Raw genomic sequence first — 27,838 nt, 5'->3', positions numbered from 1 at the left:
GGATTTTCTTTTTTCTGATTCTTTATTTCTTAATTAATCACTTATTTATACCCCATCTTTCTCCTTCAAAGGATCCAAGGCGGCTTATGGTATTAAAAAGAAACAATATTAAAAGCTTAAAAAACCCAATAAATTATTACACTATTTTAAAAGAATTAAATATATTAAAAATATTGGCTAAAAAGGACTAGAAACAGATTCAAAGCAACACATTTAAAAGCAGCTAGGTACAAAATGTCCCATTTTCTAAAATACTCCTTCTCGGACAGCTAGTAACTAAGAGAACACCTGGTTTGTTTGATTGGAAGTAAACTGGGAAGAGAAAAGCCTTTGCCTGCTTGTGGAAGGACAATAAAGATGGGGCCAGCCTAGCCTCCTGTGGGGGGGGGGTAGTTCCAGAGTCTGGGAGCAGCAACAGAGAAGGCCCTCTCCCGTGTCCCTATCAAATTCACCTGTGAGAAAGGCCTCTCCTGATGATCTTAACACCCAGGCAGTCTCATAATGGGAGATGCAGTCCTTGAGACAGCATGGACCCATGCCATTTAGGGCTTTATAAGTGAAAACTAGCAATTTGAATTGTGCCTGGAAACAGATTGGAAGTTGTAACAGGAGGGTTATGCAATCCTTTTTCGTTACTCTTCTTTCCCTGTATGGCTTTTACAACATTGTAATAAAAAAAGTCTTCAATTTAATACATAAAATATTATATGCAGTTTTAAATCCCTCATTGCATCTGTACTGTATATAAAAATGTTAATTTTAAATAAGGAGAATGTCTTCTTATATCTATTCTAGCTGTTTTATTAACTATTTAGACACGATACAGTACCCAGTTAGCCCTTTCTACCAACAAAACAGTTTCTAACAGGCGGCAATGGTCTCCCCACTCTCCACATCCCTCCAACAAGTCTGTTATGGAAGGTTGGGGGTGGCATCTGCAGAACAGACTGGAGTGGTACATGGGAGTTAAGGAGGACGGATTGAAATCCTCGCCTGCCACATTCTTGCAAGGACACGGAATGGCAAAATAATGCACCCCACCCTGCAATCTGATGAGATAGTTTTCTGCTTTATCACCAAGAGAAGAGAATGGGGACAAAAAAGGAGAAGGGATTTTTTTTTTTTGCACAAATTTTACACTCCTAAAATAATTTTATGTGCATAAAAAACATTTTTGGCTAATAATGTCTCAATACCAATAATACAACTTGCAAAAAATGTAATCAGTTGCACAGACTATTAAGGAGAAGCAGACATGAAGAAGGTATTTGTACCTCTTTTAACAGAGGAGAAAAAGGAGCATTATTGCCTGAAGAATGCCAAAGGAGTTGACAATTCCAGAATAAGGAATTTAGACAGCATTCTTTACACCCCTATGGTGGGGGCAGGAAGGAAAGAAGGAAGTGTACTGAAGGAAACAAAGTATGCTCAAGAAACTGTGGATCTTGAAAAACTGGGGGTGGATTATCTTTTTTTCCTTTTTAAAAGACGGTACTATAAATATTGTAGACTTCCCCATCATATACGTGCTGTGCGGCTACAAGAAATTTTAGACATGTTGGTCTGTTTGATTGGAAGTAAACTGGGAAGCAAACCATTAAAGAGCTGTCCATTTTCAGCAGCAATTAGAAGATGAGCACCTGCTGGCTCTAATATATCTTGCAGCACAAATGTGAAAGGAATGCACAGTGGCAAAAATCCTCTTGCGTGACGTACGTAGGCATAAGGAGAATGACAGCGCTTGCAGCAGCAGACCATTGGTGATTTTATTTCACTGACTGAATGAGGCATATATTGGGGTTCTTACAGTCCTATCCTGCACAGTGATTCTATATATAAATATAAATGTTCTATAGCAAACATATACATATAGGTAAAGAGATAAATAAACTGTATAATCATTTTAGTCCTTCTTTGGAATATTTTGATAATATGTGTGTTTTGACAAACTGGATCAATCTGGTTTCTGTGAAAAATATAGCTGCAAGAGTTGCTATGAAGCAGAGGACTCCCACAGTGATGTGAATTAACTTTGCCATCCATCCTTGGTCACAGCACAGGAACACCTACAAAGAAGGTAAGCCTCGGTTACTATTTGCTGTATTAAGGTTAATGCTGTAGTTCAGAATTAAAGGAGACTGGATGTTCCCCTTTGGTTATTCAAAGATTTCTATATAACACTCTTCACTACATCCTGGCAAAGCTTCCCAAGAGTCATATTGGTCAAAAGCACAACTTCACATAAAAACTAGTGTCAATCTCAAAAGTATCAGATTCCATAACAGAGGTGTGATTTGTTCAGCCTAACACCCTATACTGTACATCTGCATGGACAGAAAAGCTGGAAAAAGAAAACGGATGGATTGGGTGATTCATAGCAGTTTTTTTATTATTTATTCCTCAGTTTTGAAAGAAATGTATTGTATAGAAAAAAAAGAAATATTTATGAAACTAATTTTACACATGAATGTGTAACAATATTTCATAGCTATATGCAGATATATCTAGATATTTATTTGTAAATTTAATGTATGAGCAGTGTACAGCCAGCTAAGTTGCATTTTTCATGTATGCTAAACAAAACTACTTTGCAGGTTATTTAATAGGAAATGTATTGGCTTCCCCACTCTTATGATCAGTCTCTGATTCAACAAAAGTCTAATTTTAGACTTCAGTTCTGATAGAAAGCTAGGTTTATACTGAGGCAGTGCTACTCACCTCTGAAACACCAGTGATCACTCCACTGATGACACAAACAACCATCAGCAATGGTGAAATAAGGAGGCCTTTTAAAGGTCTGTAAGGGCTTCCCTTGAAATATCCGTGGATGTAGTGGATGCTGTGTGCTATTCGGATCCCCATGTTGAAGCAGTTGGCAAGGATAAAACCTATGCTCCCTTGCCAAGAGGTCAGGAAATAGGACATACACAAAAACACAAAGGACAAAGCAAGCATGACGAAGTTGTATCTGAAAATCAAATCAGAGTTTATACGCTTTCAATAGATTCACAATTTACTTTCTAGCGAGCAAGAGAAATAATATATGCAGCAAACCTGTATCTGGCTCACAAACATCTAAGTCTCAGTGGCTGAAAAGACTGACCTGCGAGCCAGTGAGTCCCTGAATCAAATCTTCCACAGGCATGGGAGCAGTCAAAGGACAACCGTCAAGGGACTGCCTCCTAAGTTCTCAAACTCAGGTCTCAGATTCCTTTCCTTAATATGGGAATGAACGGAAAGGATGAACTCCCGTGTAAGATGACTCATGTGCCTGCCTCTCATTTCCTCAGTTCTATGGTCCCTGGTGAAGGTGCTTGCTGAGTGGCCTTCTAAGTTTCCTGTATGAGGTCCTGGAAGGAGGTGGGCGCTCAAGGATACTCGGGGTGGTGGTGGTGGAGGAGACAGGATGGCTGGGAGATGTCAAAATCCTGCCCCTGTTGGCAGAGAGACCCCTGATGGCCCCTTTGAGCAATACAAGGGGACCCGTGGCCAGTGGCCAGTAAATCAAGGGAGCATGAGTCAAAAATGTTTGTGAACCACTGAGGTAAACCATAGAATTTGCTTCCTCAGAATACTCTGCCTCACAATCGTACTGTGTTAAAACATTCATAAGTCCAACAAAATCCACATGGAAATACTTTGAGATAACAACTAATTAAGCAAAAAGAGAATTAATTCAACATTATACCAATCCACTGTTTGAATGCTATCATGAACATCAAAAATGCTATCTTACACTAAAGGATGCCTTTATCAATGCTGTCATGTTGAATTAAACCTATCTTAGAAATCCACCCTCTTAAGGATGTCATACTTTGGCAAAACGGCAAATTTTAAATTGAATCATGACAATGCATCTCTCCTACTTACATTCTCAACTGCCCAGTGACAGCAGCCAGCAGAGAACACTGTTACTATGCAAAATATGTAATTCAGATCTCAAGACAGCACAGTTTATTATCTATTTTCAGCAGAGAAAGCTTTCTAGATAGTCAGGTTCAACAGAGATGAGCAATCTGCTTCAGCTACTGTAGCACCAAATGGGTTCACACATATTTACAAACATAGAAGAGGTACACTGAAGAAAAAGCTCTTTCTGCTTAAAGGCTTAGAGGAGGCTCTCACATCCCCAATCTGACCAGTACTGCAGAATATGCAGTTCTGTTACAGCAAGATTACAATAGAGTGGGATGAGCAGCAGCTGTCAGTGTGCTGGCTGTAAGATTAAGGGTCAAATCACAGATATGGCACAAGGGTACCAGCTATGCCTTATGAAGCAAGGCTGTGCTAGCTGTCCCAGCGTTGGTTTGCTGGTATTTCCAGCTTAGGATATACACCACCTTAATAAGGGTCAACATCCAACTGAATTGTTGCATTTAAACTAATAAAATAATTTATTCCTAGCCTGGCATACATGGAAGGAGGACTTGAATATTTAAGAAATCCTGTGTACTTCAAGGTCATTAATGACCAGGACACCCCTTGTCAAGGTGGTGAATAGATTTGGCTCCATCTGTGATGCTGTTGCTGTGAGTTCCACTTTTCCATAGAAGCCAAAAATAGTTGCTATGTTTTTCATAGCTTTTTATTAATCCCAGTATGGTGTCTTGTGAAAATGTCACACATTCTTGCTCTATTCTAATGGATATCTATCAGGACTTCACATTTCAACATTTCTCAAACTTCTCAGAATAATGAGACAAACTTGAGACATTTCATGGCTAGAAATATAATCACTACGATGAAGAATATTCTTACAGATTCCTCTCCTCATACAAGGCTGAAAATGAATGAAGAATTATCAAAGCAAAGCTGAAATACAGTTATCGCCTACTGTGATCATTTTAACCCACCTGTCTACTTCTTCTTTACACATGGAAGCAAATGTGAAACATTCTGTTACCCCATTAAGAGCAAGCAGCAAGACATATAAACTGTAGCAACGCAGGAGACTTGGACCTAAGAAAATATTGTGACAAGTCGAATAATAAAATGAAACCTCTCATCATTGCATTATTAATGCATATAAGAATGTTATTAATACATTTTAATACTGTGACACTCTATCCATTTACAGAGTGTGCTTTTAGCGAAAATATTCTTACTGCTACCTGAACTGTAAGATATATAGATTATTAACTACTAGATAAAGTACCCCCTCCCCGTATGAAAAGCAGAAGAACTGATTAGGTATATGATGTCTGTTAAGAATTCTAGTACTGCTGGAGTGGTGAAGAATGCCTGAGCATGGTTCACAATGAAACGTCCCAAATGGATTCACTGGTTAAAGGTGTGTTTAACAGTTACTGGCAATACCTGTTTCTCAGTCTTGGTAAATGCCAGATAATTCTTTGTGGTAGAAATAGGCAAACAGATCAGCATTGAGAACCGTCAAAGGCCTATCGTGAGCCAGATGGTTGCCACTAATCAGCATATCATTAGCAAAATTTATATATCTTTTTCACGAATGAGGCAGATGCCAGAATACAGCTGACTGGCACACTGCACTTATTCTGAAAATTAATTTCAAATGATAACACTGAGGCAACACTTAGCAAAACTTCAGGCATGTTTACTTGGAGGTATGGTTCATTTAATGGGATAGCATAACAGCCTTAATAAAATGGAGGTTGTTGCTTCTTATTTGTTTCCAATTTATCCTATTTTTACTGCTCATTTTTAATTTCACAGGGCTCAAATAGCATCCCAAAAAGCCTAAGGAGCAGCATATGAGAAAATTAGCAATACTCAGAGACGGTTCTTTATTCTTCCAAATAAAATGCATTTCTCAAAAATCATATTATCTTCTTTGTTAAACCGTTTTTAAATATTATAGTACTGCATTAATTAGTATCTTCAAGAGGTTTTAGTGCCAAGAAAAAATTAACTTCTGCTTCTATAAAAAGATGCATTATTTCTCTCAGTGGTACTCGAAAGCAAGATACAAAATACTGTAATGAAACCACTGCCACCCCTCCAAAACTCACACAATATAAAAATTTACTAAACAAGGAGAAATTATTTTTAAATTTAAATGTATAGAGCATGGTATCTGAATGGACCAGCTATTTTATGTTGATTTTTCTTCTGTTGATACAGTATTTTTCAAATATAAAAAATAAACTGAGGATGCTTTTACAAAACAATCTGAGATTTATGAAGCTATTTTTCAAAATAACAATTATTACCTGATCCTACACTGAGCATTGAACCTCCATAAAGATCTAGCACCAACTGGGAATATGCATAACCAAAAACTGTTATGGTTAGACCTATCAGAAGCACTAATTTCAAAAGAGATTCCAATACAGCTGCTGCCATGGAGATATCATCCTAAAAAATATAAAATAAAATAAACCAGAAGAGTATAGTCTAGATTATCAAAGCTATGTGCAGATTAATTAGATTTTACGACGTTCTAGTGTTACTTTGCTAGTTAAATTCAAATTATAACAATTACAATATCACCTACATTTATAATTCTTTGATCTGCTGAAATTTTTAGACATAAGTAAACTAAAATGAACAAATCCCTTCATGAATTAAAACATTAGGAAATGCATGAAACTCTGCTACAGCAAAGTAAACAAACTGGCAGACCCGACTTTAAATCAAAGGAGAAATTATATTGTTATACTTTCCAGTTTATCTCTCCATCAAATTAAAAATTCTGAAAATGCATTATTGTCATGTGTGATAAACAAGTAGATTCCTGGGAATAAAGTTTTATTTAACCAGAGTCTGAACTCAATGGCTGAAATCCTGTTAGCATACCAATGTCTGTGGAAGAGTGATGATATCACCAACAGGGGAAATTTTGGGTAATGAAAGATTTTCCCCTGCTCTCTCCCAGGGCTCTTCTGATTTACAAACAATCCCTTTCATTACATGGAAGCTGGGGAGTCACAGGAAATGAGGCATATGTTTTTCATTGCCAGAACTGCCACTGCTGGGGGAGGCTTCTGTTTACTAAAGGCTTCCTCCTGCTGCACTGCAGGTCCTGTGGCTTCCAGACAATGAAAGGGATTATTTATCAATCAGAAAAGTCATGGGACAGAACAGGGAAATCTTTCATTATCACAAATCACACACACACCGTTGATGACATCATCACCATCCATCAGCAAGCCTAGCTATGGCAACACCTAGCTATGGCAACAGGATTTCAGTCATTAGATTTCATCCTATATTCATTCTCCATTAAAGCTAGTACATTATTTGCTGCTATAATGCTATATATAGCCATGACTTAATTACTATACTAAAACTATGTACAATGTATATTATCTGGAGAAAGGCAGCCTACAAATGACACTAAAAAAATAAATATCATTAAGGCAACAATCTATCTCAAATACTTTTATTTATAATTTCAATGTAATTTTACTTCACTTGCACATTCTTAAGACTACACTACAAATATCAATTTGAAACCAGAGACTCCAGCATAGCATTAGCAGATTCACATACCGTTCATGTGTAAACCTTTTCTAAGATCAATTTTGCTTGAAACTTTTTAAGGGGGAAAAAATTCAAATTCATATGGCCCAAAAACAATGAAACAAGCAGTAATAACATCACTATCTCCTTGTCATACCTCATGATGCTTTTGCAAGCAATTCTGTTCTCTTTCCATTCCCCTAACTGTATTTCAAACCTGCTATATCCCTGCACGTATTTTAGCTGTGCAGACCATACTGGAATAATTCCTGTGAGAGGTATTTAAAAATTCAAAATCATAAAGTATTCCTTATTTTCCCCTTGAAACACAAAATTTGAAACTGATGCATAATCAGACTAAATTTACCTGTTTCTGCAACTTGATATTCTTCCCTCGTTCCAAAACCGTAGCAAAGTAGACATAAAAACTCTCTTCTATTGGCAGAAATATAAATCTAGCTGCCAGAGAGCCAAGGTTATTCACTATATCATACACACCTTTACAAATAAACAGAAAAATGTAATTACGAATTCTGATTACTGATTTAAAAAGTGAAAGAGACAGTAGTAAGAACGTGCGTTTCACAATGTTGTAAATTATGATAGTACTTATCTCTATGGAAACCACCATTGCAAACGGCAATTATGAGGCCTATAAATACATACACTCTGTAATGTTCACTATAAAGCAAACATTTTGTGCAACATTTACTAAACAAATAATTCAACAAAAATCCCACTATTTTACTCATTGTAATAATGATTAAAACTCTTCTCAAAGCAAGCTAAAAGCAAATGATAAACCATTTTAAGTTTCAAGCTGTTTTTTAAAAAAATCCTAATGTCAATTCAATATATGTTTTAAAAGATGGCTATTTTATACACTTTTTGGTATTCATTCATCTGCATACTCATCCAGTACAACAGGTCCACATTTTCTCTTAGTTAATACATACAAAATATTACTTCTGTGTTTAAAACTATGTTGCATGAGCCAAATATTAATCTAGCCATGACCTTCCACTGTAGGACAGTATCGTATAACAGAATCAATTCACTGCAAAATTTAAGCCTACAGATTACCAGCTTTCCATGTGAAAGGAAATAACTGCAATAGATATATTAAATACTACCTTATTTCCAATATAGGTGATTTATTTATTTATTTATTTATTTTATTACATTTATACCCCGACCCTCTAGACCATATCTACTCGGGGCGGCTTACAGCATAAAATGAGACAATAGATCCCTAGAAAACAAGACTCCTGAACCTATTTCACATGCAAAGCAATGGAAAGCAAATTACAGTGGCACTACACACAACTGGAGGCAGGCGGTGCCTCTCCCAATTTGAAGAGACACTTGTTCAGCAGGTCAAGGCAAAGAGGCAGTCCCCAAACCAGCAAAATCAGGGAGCTGGACAGGGGACAGATTGTATTTGTCTTCAGTGTGGAAGCGATTGTCACTCTTGAATTGACCTCCTCAGCCCCCTAGACCCTGTTCCACGTCCTCCGTACAGAGCACGTTACCATAGTCTCTCAAGACTGAAGGATTACTACTACAGTGGCACAACACTAACAGAAAATAAGTTATGTCTGAATGCATTTTGGACTATTTTTAACACGCATGCTCTGATAATGATCATCAGAACTAGCTCAACTAACATTATGAAACTAACTTATGAGAAAAACTCCTCAAAATCATCCTCATGATATGTATCACCAAAATCTATTTTTGCAAAATGGTATTTGTTTTACTTTCAACATTATTCAAACCACAAATCAATATTTTTCTGGGATGATGTAGATTTTATTTTAAAATGCAGCAATCTTCAGATTTCACAACAGTCATACAAAATTTGTAGTAATGTCTTACTTACCCTGGTCTCCAAAATTTAATACGTTCAGAAAAGTCATCACATATCTCTCACCTTTAAAAATTAATACTTTATGTTAGCATTTATTTCGGCCTCCTTCAATATTACAATTCTTAACATCGGAGCAGGTAGGATGGGTAGGTATTTTGTGGGAGAGGTAATCTGCCAAATAAGATCATTAAGGACTTTATTTATGATAACCAGATCCTTGAATTGAGTACGGAAAACAACAGGGAGTCAATGGTGTGCCAAGACTGGTGATATCTGCTTGCTTGTACAGTGGGGTCTTGACTTGAGAACTTAATCCGTATTGGAAGGTGGTTCTCAAGTCAAAAAGGTCTCAAGTCAAATCTGCATTTCCCATAGGAATGCATTGAAAACCATTTGATCCGTATCTGCTCTTTTCCGTCCATAGAAACTAATGGGAAGCTGCTATTCTGCCTTCGACCACTAGAGGGGGATATTTTGTTTCTTTTTTTCTTAGGTCAAGAAAGGTTCAGGGAAGGCAGGGAAAATAGAGTCCAGGCAGTACCAGGCGGTCTGAAGACTGTCTCCCAATCCACTCTCTAAACGCTGGGAGGAGTGAGGAAGCAGACAGGCACCCTTTTCACTGGCCAACAGTTAACTGAAAGTTCAAATTTTGCACTTTCCCTGACTCCCACGTGGTTTTTTTTCAGTTCTTAACTCAAATCTAAGTACGTAAGTCAAGTCAATATTTTCCTATGAGAGTGGTTCTTAAGTCAAAATGTTCTTAACTCAAGCCGTTCTTAAGTCAAGACCCCACTGTACCTGTGTTCAGTCTCTGCAATAGAAGAGGCAGTGCAAGGGGCTATATAAAGGAAAGAAGAAATCTATGAAGATCATTCTCCCGCCCATTTCCTTCAGGGAAGAGCCTCCATTGAAAGGTGGAGCCTCCATAGCAGATCTGACCTAAAGTAGCCACCACATGAATCCAAGTGGCCAATCTACAATTTCTGCCCCACACAAAGAAAATATGTGCTTTTCATCAAAACTAAATTTCGAGGAAACACCATAATTCTGTCAAGTGCATCCAAAACCAATAAATACTTCTAAAAAGTAAAAAAAAAAAGTGATAGATAAGGGCATTTCCATTGTTGTCATCACTGCTGCCGCTGTTTGTAGAGGACAGCACAGCCTGAGCCATAGGGAGTACGGCACTCACCTTCTGTGAGAACTTGTTTCAGGAATGACTGTTTAAAGAAACTCCAGGTCAGTCTCGCTTCTTTCCAGTTGATAAATTCCTAAAAGTTAAATAAACGTACAATTATTGGTGTGTATTTAAATAATTAACATCAAAATTCCAAATGCATTAGGACAATCTTACATACAGTGGTGCCCTGCTATACGTTTACCCTGCATGATGTCAAAATTGCTTAACGATGACATTTTTGCAATCGCTATTGCGATCGCAAAACGATGGTTCCTATGGGGGAAATCCGCATTACGTTGATTAGGAGCCTGCTTCGTGAACCGTTTGTTCACTATACGATGATTTTTCCAGTTCCTCAAAATGGCTTCCCTCCCTTCTCAAAATGGCTGCTTTCTGGAGGGAAGCTTCACATTACAGCGATTTTGAACAGTTGATCAGCGGTTCTCTATGGGCAATTTTCGCTGGACGATGAGGTATTTCCACCATTGGAATGCATTGGCCGGTGTTCAATGCATTCCAATGGGGTTTTTTTTCGCTTGACGATATCGCTTAACAGCAATTTTCCTGGAACGGATTATCGTCGTCAAGCGGGGCACCACTGTATTTTGTTTAATATGAGTTCATGTGTTGGTGTCTTTAAAGAGATATAGGATGCTATGTTTCTTATTATTTTACAACAGGTCTCATTCAGTTTAGCAAATTTCATATCATCAGACCTATCATTCCTGTTATTCATTTGATGCCATTTTGATATATTAAAGGCCTATCTGTTTTATTTTATTTCATCTGTTTTGTTTGCAACTGGGTTTACGCTGATATAGTAAATAGAATGTTTGTTTTATAATTACTTACAAAGGAAAGTAATCTGACTTGAAGCATGTTGTGTCTGAATAAAGTTATAAACCCACTGTATTCTTGAAGGCTTTCACGGCCGGGATCCGATGGTTGTTGAAGGTTTTTTGAGCTGTTTGGTAGTGTTCTGAAGGTTTTTCTTCCTAACGTTTCACCATTTTCTCTGACTGGCCTCTTCAGAGGGCAGGAGTTAGAACTCTGTGTTCTGGGATAGTTGAGTATTTGTAGCTGTGGGATCAGCTTTTTGTCCCTTTCAAGAGACTGGGTGATTATGCTGATCAGAGTGCTTGTTTTGTTTGTTTTTTCTTATGGGTGTATTGTTATGATAATCTCCCCCCCCTTATCACAACAATACACCCATAACAAAAAAACACCACCCTGATCAACATGTTTCACCCACTGAATAGAAACCAAGTCACATCATTTCATTCCTGTCAAAAAGATGGTCTGTGTCATGGGTTGATTTATGTGGATTAAATCATGTATTGAAGGTGGGATATGTAGTTGTGAACAATGTAAAATGGATTCTATATTGGTTCTCTGTATAAATGATTTTGCATGCTGGGAGTGTATTTCCAGAGGGCTGTGGAAATGTTTTTCCTTTAGGCCAGAACAAGCCATTACAAGATAAGAAGACCAGACACTTGTTGTGGCGTAGAAGGAGATGGACTGAGAAAAACAACACCTGTTTCTCATGAGAAGAGAAGGAGGGACTGTTTCCATAACCTTATGCCGTGATTGGATGACAGCTTGAGAGATGGAGGAGGGTGGTTCCAAAGAAGCTTGAAAAAGGAACTTTTACTATGTGCAGAGATTCCTTCTTTTGTTCTACAATTTTTGGTCTACTTTTTCCATCAGAGTTTTTCTGAACCTTTATTTCACCAATGGACTTCTATATTACGTAATATTTGATCTCTACCACAAAACTGTTTCTCTCTATAATAAACTATTTGAGATTTTATTTGGATATTTATTTTTCTACATCAAATACAAAAATTATAATTATGATCTTATATAATAAACATGTATACAGTGGTGCCCCGCATAGCGAGGTTAATCCGTTCTGGATTAACCCTCGCTATGCGAAATCGTTGCTAAACGGGTAGGGGAAATGTATTGAAACGCATTAAACTTAGTTTAATGCGTTCCAATACCTTTCTTACTTACCCGTTCAGCGAGGATTCCAATTGCCGGCAGCCATTTTCGCGCCTTCGCTAAGCGAGGGCAGGGCGCAAAAACGGCTGCCGGCAGCCATTTCCGGGCTTCCGGTGGCCATTTTGGAACCGCCGATCAGCTGTTCGGCGGCTCCAAAATGGCCGCCGCAATACCCGATCTTCGCAATGCGGGTTTTCCCCATTGCGACGATCGGGTATGTTTCCGTATAGCGATCCCGAAAAAGGGATCGCTATACGGAAACATCGCTATACGGTGCACTCGTTAAGCGAGGCACCACTGTATATCAATAGATTTTTTTCAGAATAAGAAATACAAATGCAAAAAAAAATGTGAACAAGAAAGACTTTGAAAAGGGGAGCAGCTACAGTTTCAATAGAAACGTTCAGCATCAACACAAATGTCCTCATTTCTCTTCACAAAAAGAAGTTATGAACATCTCAATAGGATAGATAAAATCAAAAAGCAAAGCGTGCTGCTTATATACCGCCCCATAGCGCTTCAAGCACTCTCTGGGCGGTTTACAAGTTAATTATGCAGGCTACACATTGCCCCCCCCCAGCAAGCTGGGCACTCATTTTACCGACCTTGGAAGGATAGAAGGCTGAATCAACCTCGAGCCGGCTACCTGGGATTGAACCCCAGGTCGTGAGCACAGTTTTGGCTGCAGTAAAGCGGTTTAACCACTGCGCCACAAGGCTCCTCATGAATACCCACTAAAAAGAAACACCTGGGACAATGTTGCTGGGCATGAATAGCAATTTCCTTGTGCTAAAAAAAAAAGTTTGCTTGGCCTTTAATGCAATTCTTCACTTACCTCATCTTGTCCAAAATTAGGTAAAATAGATATAATTCGATTGACTGGAAATGATTTTTTCGTTGCTTCAGGAGAACCCAAAAACTTCATGAAATATATGATGTAGCACAATATCAAAACGCTGGTATACAGGAGCTGAAACAACATTTTTTTTCATTACTTCCATAGCATCCAAATCATTGAAGCAGCATTTCTACTTGAACACCAACAAAGCACTAAGAAGATTCACACGTTGAGTAGCAACTCTCATGCTTTGGGGCCTCACAACATCCATGCTATGCCCTATTTGCAAGGATCAGCAGCTCATGTGTTTCTATGGATTACCTTGTATTTTAGCAGGAAATTTCAGTTGTGATTCTAATAGTGCTCTGTATGTGACTGTAACTGTGTCTTAAAGTAAAATGTTACCACTCTAAGCTCTTAAGAGCAAGGGACACAAATTCCTATTAATAACAATGAGGAAGATGAAAGGCTGACCAGACTTCAACCTTGCAGGATGTATTTTGTTTGTTTTTTTTTAACTAGCACCCCAAGATACACAAAGAAAGTCTGGGGCAAATGAATTAAAGTTATAAGCCTGTCTACCATCAGAACTGAGATCAAAGTCTTTTCACAAACAAAATATTTCTTCAGATGTTTAAATAGCTAAAATGTTATTTACTAGTATCACAAATATGTGTCAGTGCACAATTTAGTACGTATGATAATAATCATTTCAATCATTACTCTTTCATTTCCTTCTTTCTATTTTAATCTTTATGGTTAATGCAAATTCATGCATCTCTTCTGCTTACTTAATGATTTACAAAAGTCCTCAAAATGAGAAACTAGCTTCATAAAAGGAATTCTTAGGGCTATCATGAGTTTAATTACAAATGCCTTCCCTGTGTCTCCAGGCAGAGGGGAGTTTTCTCTCTCAAGAGAAAGGTTCATTAACAGGACAGTTCCATGCAGGAGTAAATCCTGCTGAGCTGAAAAGGTTTTGCTGGTATTTTATGTTTGCATACGACTGCATTTTCTATATCTCTTAACTGACATATGACAAATGTAAATGAGTAAGTTAAGAACATGTGCAATTTTATAATATCATATATGAGAGCACAAGCAGGAGTAAAAATTAACACATGATGTATAGCCCCTCAGGAATTTAAACAAAAGTAATTTTGTATGTGTTACAACCTGAAGAAAAGGCTTTTAAACTATGAACAAGTCAAGACCTATTACTTTTAAGTTAAGAACAAGTCAAGTACGTCAAGCAATATTTTATTATTTATTTATAAATAATTTTATTATTTGTTTAACCAAATAATATATCTAGAGAAATATAATTTATCCTACATTCTTTAAACTGGAAAGCCCACAAATGCATGTATTGTATTATAGAAAAATAACTTTGGGTCTAAGGCTTTAAAAAGAAGGTTATATTGGGCTAGCACTGAGACATCAGCTATGCTGTGTACTCTACAACACACTGCCCCTTGAATTTATCTATTAGTTTCAAATGGACATGAGCAATGCTCAGTGAATATAGCAAAGCAACAGCCATTTGTTCACTAATACAGTGGTGCCCCGCATAGAGAGGTTAATCCGTTCCGGATTAACCCTCGCTATGCGAAATCGTCGCTAAACGGGTAGGGGAAATGTATTGAAACGCATTAAACTTAGTTTAATGCGTTCCAATACCTTTCTTACTTACCCGTTCAGCGAGGATTCCAATTGCCGGCAGCCATTTTCGCGTCTTCGCTAAGCGAGGGCAGGGCGCGAAAACGGCTGCCGGCAGCCATTTCCGGGCTTCCGGCGGCCATTTTGGAACCGCCGATCAGCTGTTCGGCGGCTCCAAAATGGCCGCCGCAATACCCGATCTTCGCAATGCGGGTTTTCCCCATTGCAACGATCGGGTATGTTTCCGTATAGCGATCCCGAAAAAGGGATCGCTATACGGAAACATCGCTATACGGTGCACTCGTTAAGCGAGGCACCACTGTATTCTTATGACACGTCAAATAAACAATAAGACAGGTATGAAATTGTACCTGGGCCAAAGAGAAGATGTAAAGCCCCCAGTGAGGATACAGAACCACTAGAATAACTGTCAAAAAGCATTTGCAAATGATTGAGAGACTTTCAGCAATTACCTGCAAAGAATATGCAAAAAAAATCATGAGAAGCATTCCAACCATATTTCCAACTGGTTGTACATGCTGACTTAATTTGTACATGCTGACTTAAAAAAATAATGTGGTTACCAAATCCAGCATTAACAGAATGCTTAAGTATTTTTCACTCAGTCCAGCATCTGTGCCAACTTACAGAAGAGAAAAAATACTTCTACAATGAAAACATTTTACATTTATTCTAATTTACATTCTTAAAGCAATAGGAACCGAACTCAAGCTAAGTTAATCACACTTTAGCTTCAGTGATTTCAGTCAGTCACTATTTACTTCAAGCCCTTTCATTTCAACTGAACTCACTGTCTGCTCAATCCCAGTTCTGGTCCACCGGTGTTAGGTCCCTCACCAGCCTCGAAACACAGATGGGAGGATCCATGAAAAGAGTTGCAGGAGGTGGGGAGAACAAATCCTCATTTTGTTCCTTACCACTTGAGAAAAGAGGTGGGAACTACTTATGTCAAGTTTTGACACAGCAGGGATTCTTGGCCTACTCACAGCCACATCCATCAAATGGGAGGAGGAGAGGAATCAACACAGGTACACTCCTCACATACACACACAAGCACATCAGTCTCATTCTGGGCTTCTTCCACATGCAGCTGGTATAGCCTTCCATTAGATTTGGTTGCTAGAACCTTTCACAAATTAATATTTAGTTATGTTGGTGGAACAAAAGTTGTGCAACTTTTAAAAGCTACTTGGATAGCAGGTATTGTCATGTAAAAGACTGCACGCTTACTCTGGATTCAACCTAATAGATTTAGGTAAGTCTCTAAATCACAACAGCTGAAATCCTGTTGCTTAAAGTACGGTAGTAAGTCGCTTTAGGAGATCTCGGGCTGTAATGTTTCCTTCCCTGGTCAGGTGCAAGGTTTTTCCTCCCTCCCTCCTCTTCCTACAGTGGAGCGGGATGTCTGTTATTCCAGCAAGAATGTTTCTAATATATGGGTAATTACGGGCAAGGGGAGATATGGCATTGGTGCAGTAGCGATCAAACCTAGAAGAACAGTGGACAGATGTTTGAAGGCTGTCCCCTGTTCTAGCTCTGCTGGCACCTGCTCGAACCTAGGTAACCAGCCTAGCCAGCCTCTCTCTCTGTCCCTGGTGTTGATAAATGCCAGGTCTGCCCACAACAAAACCGAACTCATCCAGGACTTGATCCTGGAGGAAAGGGCAGACCTGGCCTGTATAACTGAGACGTGGGTGGGTGCTGATGGAGGAGCTACTCTTTCCCTCATATGCCCACCTGGGTATGCCATCCAACACCAGGGCAGACCGTGCTGGGGGGGGGAGTGGCCATTGTTTGTAAGAACACCTTTGAGGCTACTAGGTTCTCTGAGGTGACGAGCCCAGGTCTAGAGGCTGTCCACGTGTCATTTGGGGCCAGGGGTGGCTTTGGGATTGTGCTGGCTTACCACACTTCCCATGATCCAGCACTGTCCCTGCCGGAGCTGGCAGATTTAGTCTCCGCGACGTTGTTGAGGTCCCCCAGACTATTGGTTCTTGGGGACTTCAACATTCACACGGAGGCTGAGGTTTCCGGCCCAGCTCATGAGTTCCTGGAAACCATGACTTCCTTGGACTTGACCCAGAAATTCAACGGTTCTACCCACATGGGCAGCCATATGCTGGATCTGGTCTTTGCTGCCAAGCAGAGGGAGTGTGCTCCGATGGTGGCCAACTTGATATCGGCCCCTTTGTCATGGTCCGATCACCACCTAATTAAATGCAGCCTCTCAGTGGCACTTCCCTCCTGCAGGGAGCTTGGACCCATTAAGATGTTTCGCCCCCGCAGGTTACTGGATCCTGACAGATTCCAAGGTACCATGTGGGGGATTACGGCTGACTTGGTTGGCGCTCCTGTCAATGCTCTGGTGGATGGCTGGTATTCCGCCGCCACCAGGGCAGTTGAAATGATCCCACCTAAACACCCTCTCTGCTGCCGAGCCCGACCAGCTCCCTGGTTTAACCGGCAGCTGAAGGCCATGAAGCATAATCAGAGAAGGCTAGAGAGCATCTGGAGTAGGGCCCCTACAGAAACTAATTTAACAAACGACAGGATAGGGTCTGATCTTTACCTAGCTAGGGTAAAGGTTGCTAGAAGAGCATTCTTCGCTAACCAGATAAGTGAAGCTCACAACCAGCAGGCAGAACTTTTCCATATAGTAAGCGATCTATCCAGAGTTGGCCACAGTGATAGACCTCCCTCTAGTATCTCGTGACCAATTTGCGGCATTAAAAAAATCTAAAGTGGAGGCCATCCGCCGGGACCTTGATCCCTTTTTACAGACAGTAGATCAAGCTGAGATGTCCAGTGCATCATCTTGCCCGGTGAGGTTAGCTTGCTTTCAACCTGTGACATCCAATTAGGTGGACATGGTGCTTGTGTGCTGTCATGCCACCACCTCCTCTTTAGACCCTTGTACGGCCTGGCTCATCAAGGCAGCCAAGCCGGTAACAACAGAAGGGGCCACCGCAATAATTAATGGGTCTCTTCAGGAGGGCATAGTTCCCTCTACCTTCAAGGAGGCACTCATTAGGCCCATTAGAAAGAAACCTAATTTGGCGGTGGACAAAATTGGGAGTTATAGGCCTGTAGCCAATGTTTCTTTCATGAGTAAAGTGGTCGAGAGGGTGGTGACCGATCAGCTCCAGGTCCTCCTGGAGGCAACTGATGCCATTGATCCGTTCCAGGTGGGCTTCAGGCCGTGGCATGGTATGGACACAGCATTGGTCACCCTGCAGGATGACCTCCTGCGTTGAGGCTGAGAGGGCCAATATGTCCTTGTTGGTCCTCCTCGATATCTCAGCAGCCTTTGATACCGTCGGCCACGGTATCCTTTTGTGGGGAGGCTCTCCGAGTTGGGAATCGGTAGTCTCACTTTGGCGTGGCTCCATTCCTTCTTGGAGGACCGTCCCCAGAGAGTGCAGCTTGGCAAGATTATCAGTATGCTGATGACACCCACCTCTACCTCTCCTTTTTTCCTACTGCAGTGGATGTTGTTCCAACCCTTGAATGCTGCTTGGGACCGTTCTGGAGTGGATGAGGGCAAATGGACTGAGGTTCAATCCAGACAAGATGGAAATCTTGCGCGTGGGCTGCCCCAGCGAAAGTGGGTTGGGAAACTCCCCCTCCTTTGGGGGGAGTGACTCTTCCCACGAAAAGTGAGGTTCACAGCTTGGGCATCTGCGTGGACCCGGATCTCACCATGGAAACCCAGGTAGCATCTGTGGTTTAGGCAGCCCATTTGCATCTTTGGAAGATTGCCCAGTTGTGTCCCTATCTAGACATGGGGGCACTCACAATGTTGATTCATGTCCTCGTAATCTCAAGAATAGACTACTAGTACAGTGCTCTCTACATGATGCAGATTTCAACTGGCCCAGAATTTGGCGGCCAGATTAATAACTGGGGTGAAGAAATTCCAGCACATCTTCCCCACTTTGACCTCCCTTCATTGGTTACCAGTTCGTTTCCGCATCAACTTCAAGGTTGATGATAACATTCAAAACACTAAACGGTTTAGGACCTAGGTAACTATCAGAACACCTGCTCCCTGCCAGATCTGTCCATAATACTCGTTCTTCACAGGAATGACAGTTGAGGGCCTTGACCCCAAAGGAAGCCAAAGAGAAAGAACAAGAAATCAGGCCTTCTCAGTGGTTGCCCCCCACCTATGGAACAACCTGCCTATTGAGATCCGCCTGGCACCCTTGCTGGATGGGTTCAAAAGAGCACTGAAGACCCAGGCTTTCCTGGAGCACTAGGATCTTTTTGCCATCATCTCCATCACCCTTTTTACTGCCTTTATTGCCATCTCTTTTAATTTCCCTAATTATGTATTAATTTATTTTTACTGTGTTTATAATATTATTCCTTACATTGTTGTTAGCTGCCCAGAGTGGCCTGGTTGCCAGATGGTGTGGGATATAAACTCGAATAATAAATAAATCAAAATTAGAGCAGTCCCATTGAATCAGTTAATTCCTCGATAATTTCCATTTATGCCTACTCTTGTTTTGACTTACTATACTAAAGCAATAGGATTTCAGCCAATGCTGGAAAAGACACTGATATATGGCAAATAAGAACGCAGCTGTTGTCAAACAACATTGTTTAATTTTAATGTGAAAACAGGCTTTTGGAAAGGAGCATTTGTTCTTTTAATTACTTCTCTGTTTTATTTTGTACATATTCTCTTTACATTAATTAAGAAATGAATGAGAACAACCTTCTTCATACAATATACTAACCTTTAGCTTTACAAACAAGTGTACTTGTGCTAAAACCCAGAAGGGTTCACCTAGGAGTTCAATCACAGCAGAAAGACCAAAGGCAACTACTCCAAAGTTGTAGTGAGGAATGGAATTTTTATCAGGAACTTCAAGTACATCTAGCCAGACCCAGCCCAAGAATATAGACCAACATACACCCAGGGGGACACTATAAAAGAAGAGAAGATACAACCTTTAGACAATTTCACATTTTGTTCCTTTTCTTGTAATTTTTCAAAAAAAAGGGGGGGGGGAGTTGCTAAATAAATCTAGCCAGCCAGTTAAGTAAATGAATAAATAAATGCTTTTTTAGTTCCACCACCAGTCTTACATTCTCTATATACATACTTGGATACTTAAGAAATCTATGCCTTTCCAACTGCTATATTTATCCCCCACCTCATTTTAAGACTGCTTTTTGCACAGTAGCTCAGGAACAACATCAATGCCCAGTTGTACTGCAATAAGATATTGTATGCATTAGATTCTCAAGAAACTGAGTTAAATCTCTAAAAATGCAGCACTGAAGATGAGCTCAAATATTCCTTTTGCATTTAGATAAGTGTAATTAGTTGTTTGAGAGTTCCATACCCCATCTTCACCAACCTATACACCAAGATTCCTGCTCTTTGGCTCAATCACAACTTGAAAGGACATGCTGTTGTATATTTTAAAAGTACAGCCAATCCTCAAGCGTTTAGTGGCAGAGTTTAAATCCTGTGAGGCTACCTGTTTGAGATTTTTATAAAATGCAACAGGCTGATTGCCAGCAGTCAGCCCTGGCACCACATCCCTTTAAAAGGTATATCAGTAACCCAATGCAGCTAACACAATGCTCCTACCTTATAAGGCAGACACCTGCTGCAGAACAAAAACTTTCTAGAGCAGAGAGAAGAGGAAGAACAAAGGAACCACTGTAGCAAAGGGAGAGAAGGCCTAGCAACTACATCCTCTTCACAGGACTGGCTCTTTGAAAAAAAGATGGGTGTAACAAAGTTCTGGATAGCTCAATGATTTAGGTATCTGGTTGTGGAGCTAAAGGTTGGAAGTTCGATTCCCACTGTGCCTCTCTGACAAGGGCTGGACTTGATGATCCATAGGTTCCCTTTGAACTGGGCAGTTCTAAGATGATGATGGGCTGACTAGTGGTAATTCTTGCCAGAATAACTAAAAAAGGAGGATAGCATTTCATTCTTAACTCTATACTGTAGTTTGATGAATTTATTTTTATTTTATTTTATTTTATTTATATCCCGCCTATCTAGTCACGATGGACTACTCTAGGCGGCCAACAACAAAGATAAAATACAAATGAAGAAATATTTTTAACGCTACATACTACTAGAGTGTGTAAACTTACGTCAGCCACAAAAGATTGAATGTTTTGGTCCAGTTTCTCCTTGTACTTCCACTCAGGCAGGCTCTACGAAATGCCTCTCTGGCTAAGAAAACAATGGTCGAATAAAGCAGCATCAGCCTACAGATAAGATATATACATATAAATTACTTTCAAAGGAAGAAAGAACAATTTGAACACAAGGTGTTACTCATGAGGCAACACTTTAACAACTTCCAACAATATGTAGCAGAGAGGGCTGAAGGAACAACAATGCTGTGGCTATATAATCACTTCATCATGGAGAATGCTATGAGCTATGGCCGCATCAAACATTACATTATGTGCTATATAATATTTGTTATGTTCCATCAAGCCAGAACTGACCCAGAACTTACATACAGTGACCCTAACAAGGCTTTCAAGGTAAGTGAAGTACTTAAAAGAGTGGTTTTACCACTTCAACGTCCTTAGTCAATTTCCATGGCCGAGGAGGGATTCAAACCCAGGCTTCCTGATCCCCAGTCTGTCGCTCTATCCACTGTACTAGACCGGCTATCTCATATAACACTATATTGTCATAAAAAAATTTTTTTTGCAAGACTCCATGCTTTAGGCTATATGAAGGACCATTCCTCTCCATAACAGTCCCTCCCCCAGGCTTTAAGATCTTCAAGGAAGGACTTCTTTCCATCCTATGGCCCTCACAGGTACAGGTGTGGAAATGGGTGAAGGCCTTCTTGGTAGCTGATTCCAGGCTATGGAACTTCCTTCCAAGGGAGACCAGGCTCGGCCCCCTCCTGTCTGTCCTTCTTCCGGCACACAAAGACCTTGCTATGCAGGTAGGCTTTTAATACATACACTGCTGTTGAGGAAGAGATTTTAAGGGTTGGATTGTTCTTCTGCCTTTTTAAAATGTGTTTTTAACTAACTGTATCAGGGCTTTTGAATAATTAACATATTTTTATAATGCAATTTTTAAATATCTGTAATGGTTTCACCATTTGTGTTTTTACTTCCTTCATAGTCCCCCCTATGGGGAAAAGGCAAGGTAGAAATACAGAGAGCACGAGAGAAAAAGGAGTGAGGGGAGAAAGATTGCAAAAAAATTAAATCAACTTCACGAAACATAATTAAAGTGTAGGCAATCTAACTGAAAAAGATACTCTAAGCCAGTGGTTCTTAACCTTGGGTTACTCAGGTGTTTTTGAACTGCAACTCCCAGAAACCCCAGCCAGCACAACTGGTGGTGAAGGCTTCTGGGAGTTGCAGTCCAAAAACACCTGAGTAACCCAAGGTTAAGAACCACTGCTCTAAGCGGCTAACAATAAAAGTGAAAAGCCAGCTACAGTCAGCTGGGATGAAGGAGCTAAGTGCCAGCGTGGGCAGGCCCCCTCAAGAACAGCAGAAGTACTGTAATGGGTCAGGAAAACACCTGAGGCAGGGCCGAGTTGAGGCCTTGGGCCCTCCTCCAGGGAAACATCTGTAGCCTTTGGAGAAGTAGAAATAGAGGAGAGAGAACTGGGGTAGTGGTGGCTTCGGAACTGGACATCTGGGAGTTCCCACCTCCTTGGACTGAGAAGGAGAGGAGTCTGCCAAAGGAGACACTGGAAGAAGCGTCCAAGAGTCTAGTATCCTCAGAGGACTGTCTGTTTGGCTGAAGGCCAGTATCTAGACAAGGGGAGGCAGGCTGGAGGCTGAGGGAAGGAAACTACCAAGGACAGCTGGTACCACACAGCCTCCCCTGCTTGCAGGTTTCAAGCTGAGGTTGCTTTGGTCACCACACAGGGGAGCTGGGCGGGGATGGCATAGCAAGGACTGTTTACCAGCTGGGACTTTTCATATCAGCTGTGATGGGCTGCCGTAGGAGAGTTGTAACTCCGGAGGAACTGAGGGGCAGGGACTGGATATTCTCTCAGCCCTAAAAGGACTAAAATCACAGAGAACCTGTACAGAGTCCCATCCTCACTGTATAAAGCTTAAATGGAGTAAATTAGACAATAAATTTTACAAGCCAGAATCCTGTGAACAAAAAGCATGCAAGCACACAGCAGTTCTTCCCCTCGGGTGTCATATACCCCATTCTGCAACCAGTGCGTGACTGCTTGTGCAAAACAGAGCCTGCCTGTGTGGGAACGACTGCACAATACTCTTTCTTCTACTGCATTTAATGAACAGGATTCTGGCCATAACTGTGGCTTTTCTCAGGTATGATCCAGTCTCAGTGTACTCTCAGTGGACTTGGCTACATACTGTATTCAGTAGATTACTTATTTCATTCATTTAAAATATTTTTACCCCACCTTTCTCCATAGAAGGACCCAAAGGTGGCTCCTTTCAGTTGTTTCTTTTACAAGTAATCTTATTCTGAAGCAACCATAACTGGAAAAAAATTGCATAGATGTATCTATAGTTCACTTCAAAGAAGCTATCTCTAGAAATGCATCAAGTTATGGCATGTATCTGCAAAAAAGGTAGTGCTACAGGGCCAAGAATTATCTTCATCATTTCAGGGTTCCTGCTTAGTTAAGAGAAGATAGGAAGAACTGCACAAAAACTTGTGCACTGGCAAAACATAGGCCAGGATTCTACTGGTGTTTGCTTCACGTGCTGCAGCTAATTGATGAGGCAAAAGTGCATGACTCAGACAAGTAATGCCAATCATCCAAGCCTTATGCAAATTTTCTGCAAACCTTATGTGAACATCAATAGGATTCCTGTCACAGATTACAACATGCAATAACATTTTCCTCTCCAAAATTATTCTAACATGCAATAACATTTTCCTCTCCAAAATAATGAAAATGCAGTGTCCCAAATGCGAAGAACAACAGAATACGTATCTATCAGAATCAGCAACACTGCATGTTCAATAGCTATGTTCCTGATTCAGTTTTAATTTTTATTCCACCCATCTAGTACCTAGGCCACTACTCTTGGCAGATTACAATATCATAATGAAACTGCAGTAATAATATAATAAAACATCATGAAAGGAAAACCCAATCTCTAAATATAACTAATAAAAAACATACCTATATTTTGAAAATACAAAACTACAATAGATGGTGGCAAAACAGAGATATTTATTCCAGAATTCATGTAGTATACATAGGTGATCATAAGCAAATAGTTTCTGAAAGATATTCAGTTGCTACTATATTTTTAAATCATCCAGGGGAAATTTATTTGTTCCAGTAGCTTAACCAAAAGCTCAAATTTGCATTTAGACAACATTGTGGATATTAATCCAACTAAAGAGTACAAAATGGTTCCTTGCAGCATCATGTGAAGAAGCAGAAAGTGGAGTAATTTAGTTTTCCGTTGCCCTGGCTTACAAAGAAATAATACTGAACATACACACTGAGAAAGAACTCTCATAATGTGGAAACCATCAGCTGTACTACAAAAGAAAATGGTTCTCATTTATTACCTTACATTCACAAGGCCAATAATTTCCTTTGATACATATCGCAGAGTAAAAGCATTTAACCCGAAGGTAATTAGTCGAAATAGTATCTGTAACAACAAAAGTGAAAAAGGAAAGAAATCAAGAACATTAAAACTGTAAGCAAAGTCAGATCTTGAGGCCTATTCAGTTCAAAAGCACTCATATCTGAGAGTGAACCTGTTTAGTTCAGTAGATCTGAAAAGATACATATTGGATTATATCGCTAATTGCTAACAATATAAATTGGAATCCACAAAACTCCTCAAAACAAAATGTGTACACTCACATGGAGAAGGCACACTGAACAAAATGCACCCTATATCCAAATAATATATCCAGCTGGGACTGATAATCCAGCTGCAAAAGACTAAGGCAAGCTATTATTCTCTCTAGTTCTCAGATTTAACTGCCAGTACAAGAATATTCTGCAAGCAGACATTACACAGCCATTGTTCCCATTTGCAAAGTAACATAACAAAAGAAATCTGGCTGATGGTTTCAAACGTATTATAACTAATATTATCACATGCTAACTTTCATTATAGAACCAATGATCATTATAGTAAGATCACAGGCATTTATTTCAAGAAGAAACCTACACCATAATACAGCAAGTTCTGAGTCTCCTGAAAACAGTTGGGGTTGGAGGAGATGATCTTATTTTATCTTAGATGCATTATGTATGGACAGAAAAATGAAGCATCATCACATAATTATAGCTCATCTCTGCTAATACCTGACTTATTTACCACAAATCTAGCTGGCAAATGATGCCCTCTTTTTGATGTCAGGGCTTTACATAATCTGCAGATGGGTAAAACATAATTCCCAATAGTTACAGTTAATTTCTACACTGGATTAGTGCCTCTTCCAGATACCTCAAGGTAAACTAGACTCCTTTATAGAAATCAAGAACCCTATTTAATTGTTTGTCAAAAAAGAATATCTACAACCTGTAAAACACAAGCATTTCATTTTCAACAATAAAATAAACTGTCCTGTCTATCCAGGGACAGTCAGAACTTTATCCTGTCAGTAGGCGCTATGACAGAATTGCCCTCTCCACAGGGGCCTCCATGCCGAAACTAACCAACTGTCATGGCAACTGGTCATTAAAAGAAAACCCTAGATTACAGAGACTGAAATACAGTAGTAAGCCACAACCAGAATGAGTCCACTGAATCAGTGAAGTTTACAGAGGTGTTGACTCACCCAATCCCCAATGATTCAATGGGCTAGCTCTAGTTGCAACTCACTACTGGATTTAAGCCATCATATAAAAGAAACTCCTTCCTAAACTAAAAAGAAAAATGTGAAACCTGAAAAAGGTATACAGCACAATGAAATGAGTGTATAAGAAACAACGTAAATAATCCAGGTGTAAATTAGCACATTAGTAGTCAATTTTGCTTTGTTTTTGAAGCACATGCAGTAATAGCATGAACATTTTCTACAGCTGAATCTACTATTAGACTCCATTTTTACTCATTTAGATCAACCTGTTGTTATATACCATCAAGTCGGAACACCCACCCCCCTCAGTGAGCTACCATGGCTCAGTGGAGATTCGAACCCAGACTTCATAAGTCCTAGTCCCTCACTCTATCCACTCCACTCCACAAGGAATCCCTAGTGTACATGAAAAGCACCTTGTCATGTTATTGCTACTTTACACCTGGGGGCCGGCAGCGAAGAAACAACACCCAAATTGTGTGAGCAGAAAATAGTATGCAGTGCAACACAGCTTCACAAAGAGCTTTCGGGGTTACTTCCACCACCTTTCTTTACGGACCACAAACACAGGCGCGAGTGTGCCTCTGGCACGCCAAAGCGTGCGGACGCCTCGACACGTGTAAACCTTTCCCATGAGGGAGGGGGTGTTCCACAGCGCCCTTTAGCTCGCATTGGGACGTCTAGACTTGTTTGCACACTTATGCCTTCTCCCCGTCCTTCTGCCTGGGGCAAAAAAAAAAGGAGGGAGGCGCTTCCCGCGCCTTTTATCGCCTGTGCTGCGCGGGCCGCCCAAGCCCTCTCGGGGCGAGGAGAAGCGCTTGTTGCCCCTTCCTCCGCAGGCGGATGGCGGCGGCGGCGGCGGCAGCAGCAGAAGCTCCTCCTTCTGTGACAACCGGCTTTCCTGGGAAGGACCTCCCTCTCTACAAGGACAGGCTGGCGCAGGGAAGGGAAAAGAAGGCGCCGCCGCCGCCGCCGCCGCCGCCGCCGCCGCCCCTCTCCCGGCTCAGTCCCTTCCCTTCTCCCGCTGGCGGGCTATACCTGCAAGAGGGCGCTGGAGGAAGCCAGCCGGGTGGTCTCCCGGAGCACGTCCCGGGAGCCCATCTTGGCCGCAGCCCCCGAGGTCTCGGCCATCGAGTCCAGACGAGGAAGGCACGCCCAGCCCAGCCCCACCGGCGGCTGCCCTCGTCCTCACGCACCCAACCCACTTAGCCTCACTCCCCCCCCCCGTTGCTCAGCCTCGCTGCCTCGGCGAGAGCAGAAAATGGCTCCTCCCCGTCGCCATCCGATCTCGTCACCCGGGGAAGGGAGGGAGGCAACGAAGGTGGCGGGCGCCCTCAGCTCCGGAGCCGGGTGGACCTCTGCCCTGCAAGGAAGGAAGGAAGGAAGGAAGGGAACCTAAATTTTCGGGCTTCGTTCGCTCTCACGTGCAAAATGAAAGAAAGGCCTCCTAGGCGGACGTGGCGGGAGAAGGGAGCGTACGGAGGCACCTGACAAGCTATACATTTGCGCGGGTACACATTTGTACACGCCCTTCTGCCCGCGCTTTCCCCGCGCGCGTTTGCAGGGCGCGTCGCCGTGGATTTCTTCGCCCCGCTGCTCTCTCTGCAGCCGCTCGTTTCGGTTTGTTACAGATGGCCTATTGAAATGCGCAAGTCCAGGTCCAGAGAGATGTAAGAACAGGCGTGTGGGTCTGTCCATGTCCCCAGTTAAGCTTCGGGAGGCGACAGATCATGTTTCTCTGGCAGGCGGACCTTTTGTGAAGGCGGTACAAGTGCCCGTGTGTCCCGAAGGTGTGTCCGGCCCTGGCAAAAAGCTACTGGGCAGCGCGGGCTGAAGAGCCGGGGAGGGCAGCGGCTGCTGTCCAGCACGGCAGGACCTTTGCTGGAGCGGGTCTGAATTGGGGGACGACCCCAGTTGCTGCTCCAAAAGCTTACCAGCGGAGGCTGTTCGCCTTTCTCGGCCTAGAGGCAGGAGTGGGCCTGTTCCCTGTGTGTAGCCATGGAAGAACACTGAAGAGCAGATGGAGGTTTATTACGC

The 27,838-nt window shown here is 41.1% G+C and overlaps 1 protein-coding gene across 2 annotated transcripts; it reads right to left on the bottom strand.

The window, feature by feature from the left end:
- Positions 1-1,741: 1,741 nt before the first annotated feature.
- On the bottom strand, positions 1,742-27,241 carry RFT1 (RFT1 glycolipid translocator homolog). 2 transcript variants are annotated; one of them, XM_020796698.3, is made up of 13 exons: positions 26,840-27,241; positions 24,551-24,636; positions 21,142-21,258; positions 19,761-19,950; positions 15,366-15,467; positions 13,333-13,467; positions 10,503-10,581; positions 9,323-9,373; positions 7,808-7,938; positions 6,189-6,333; positions 4,854-4,959; positions 2,719-2,968; positions 1,742-2,066 (listed from the first exon to the last, which is right to left on the bottom strand). In XM_020796698.3, the coding sequence occupies exons 1-13, from the start codon at positions 26,930-26,932 to the stop codon at positions 1,899-1,901; spliced, it is 1,653 nt and encodes a 550-aa protein (XP_020652357.2). In that variant the 5' UTR covers positions 26,933-27,241; the 3' UTR covers positions 1,742-1,898. The 2 variants fall into 2 exon arrangements, with proteins under 2 accessions (XP_020652357.2, XP_072845854.1); XM_072989753.2 differs by lacking the exon at positions 15,366-15,467.
- Between the last annotated feature and the right edge of the window lie 597 nt (positions 27,242-27,838).

The sequence above is a fragment of the Pogona vitticeps genome, chromosome 2, assembly GCF_051106095.1.
Source record: "Pogona vitticeps strain Pit_001003342236 chromosome 2, PviZW2.1, whole genome shotgun sequence".
Lineage (NCBI taxonomy): Eukaryota > Metazoa > Chordata > Lepidosauria > Squamata > Agamidae > Pogona > Pogona vitticeps.
This window is presented reverse-complemented; position numbering and strand designations above follow the sequence as displayed.

Excerpts from the sequence above, each read along its gene's own strand:
- RFT1 (XM_020796698.3), bottom strand. The coding sequence starts at position 26,932 with ATGGCCGAGACCTCGGGGGCTGCGGCCAAGATGGGCTCCCGGGACGTG. Across the intron at positions 6,334-7,807 it reads ATATCAAGTTGCAGAAACAG|GATGATATCTCCATGGCAGC; the intron begins GTAAATTTAGTC and ends TATATTTTTTAG. Across the intron at positions 2,067-2,718 it reads TGATCACTGGTGTTTCAGAG|GTGTTCCTGTGCTGTGACCA; the intron begins GTGAGTAGCACT and ends CCTTCTTTGTAG.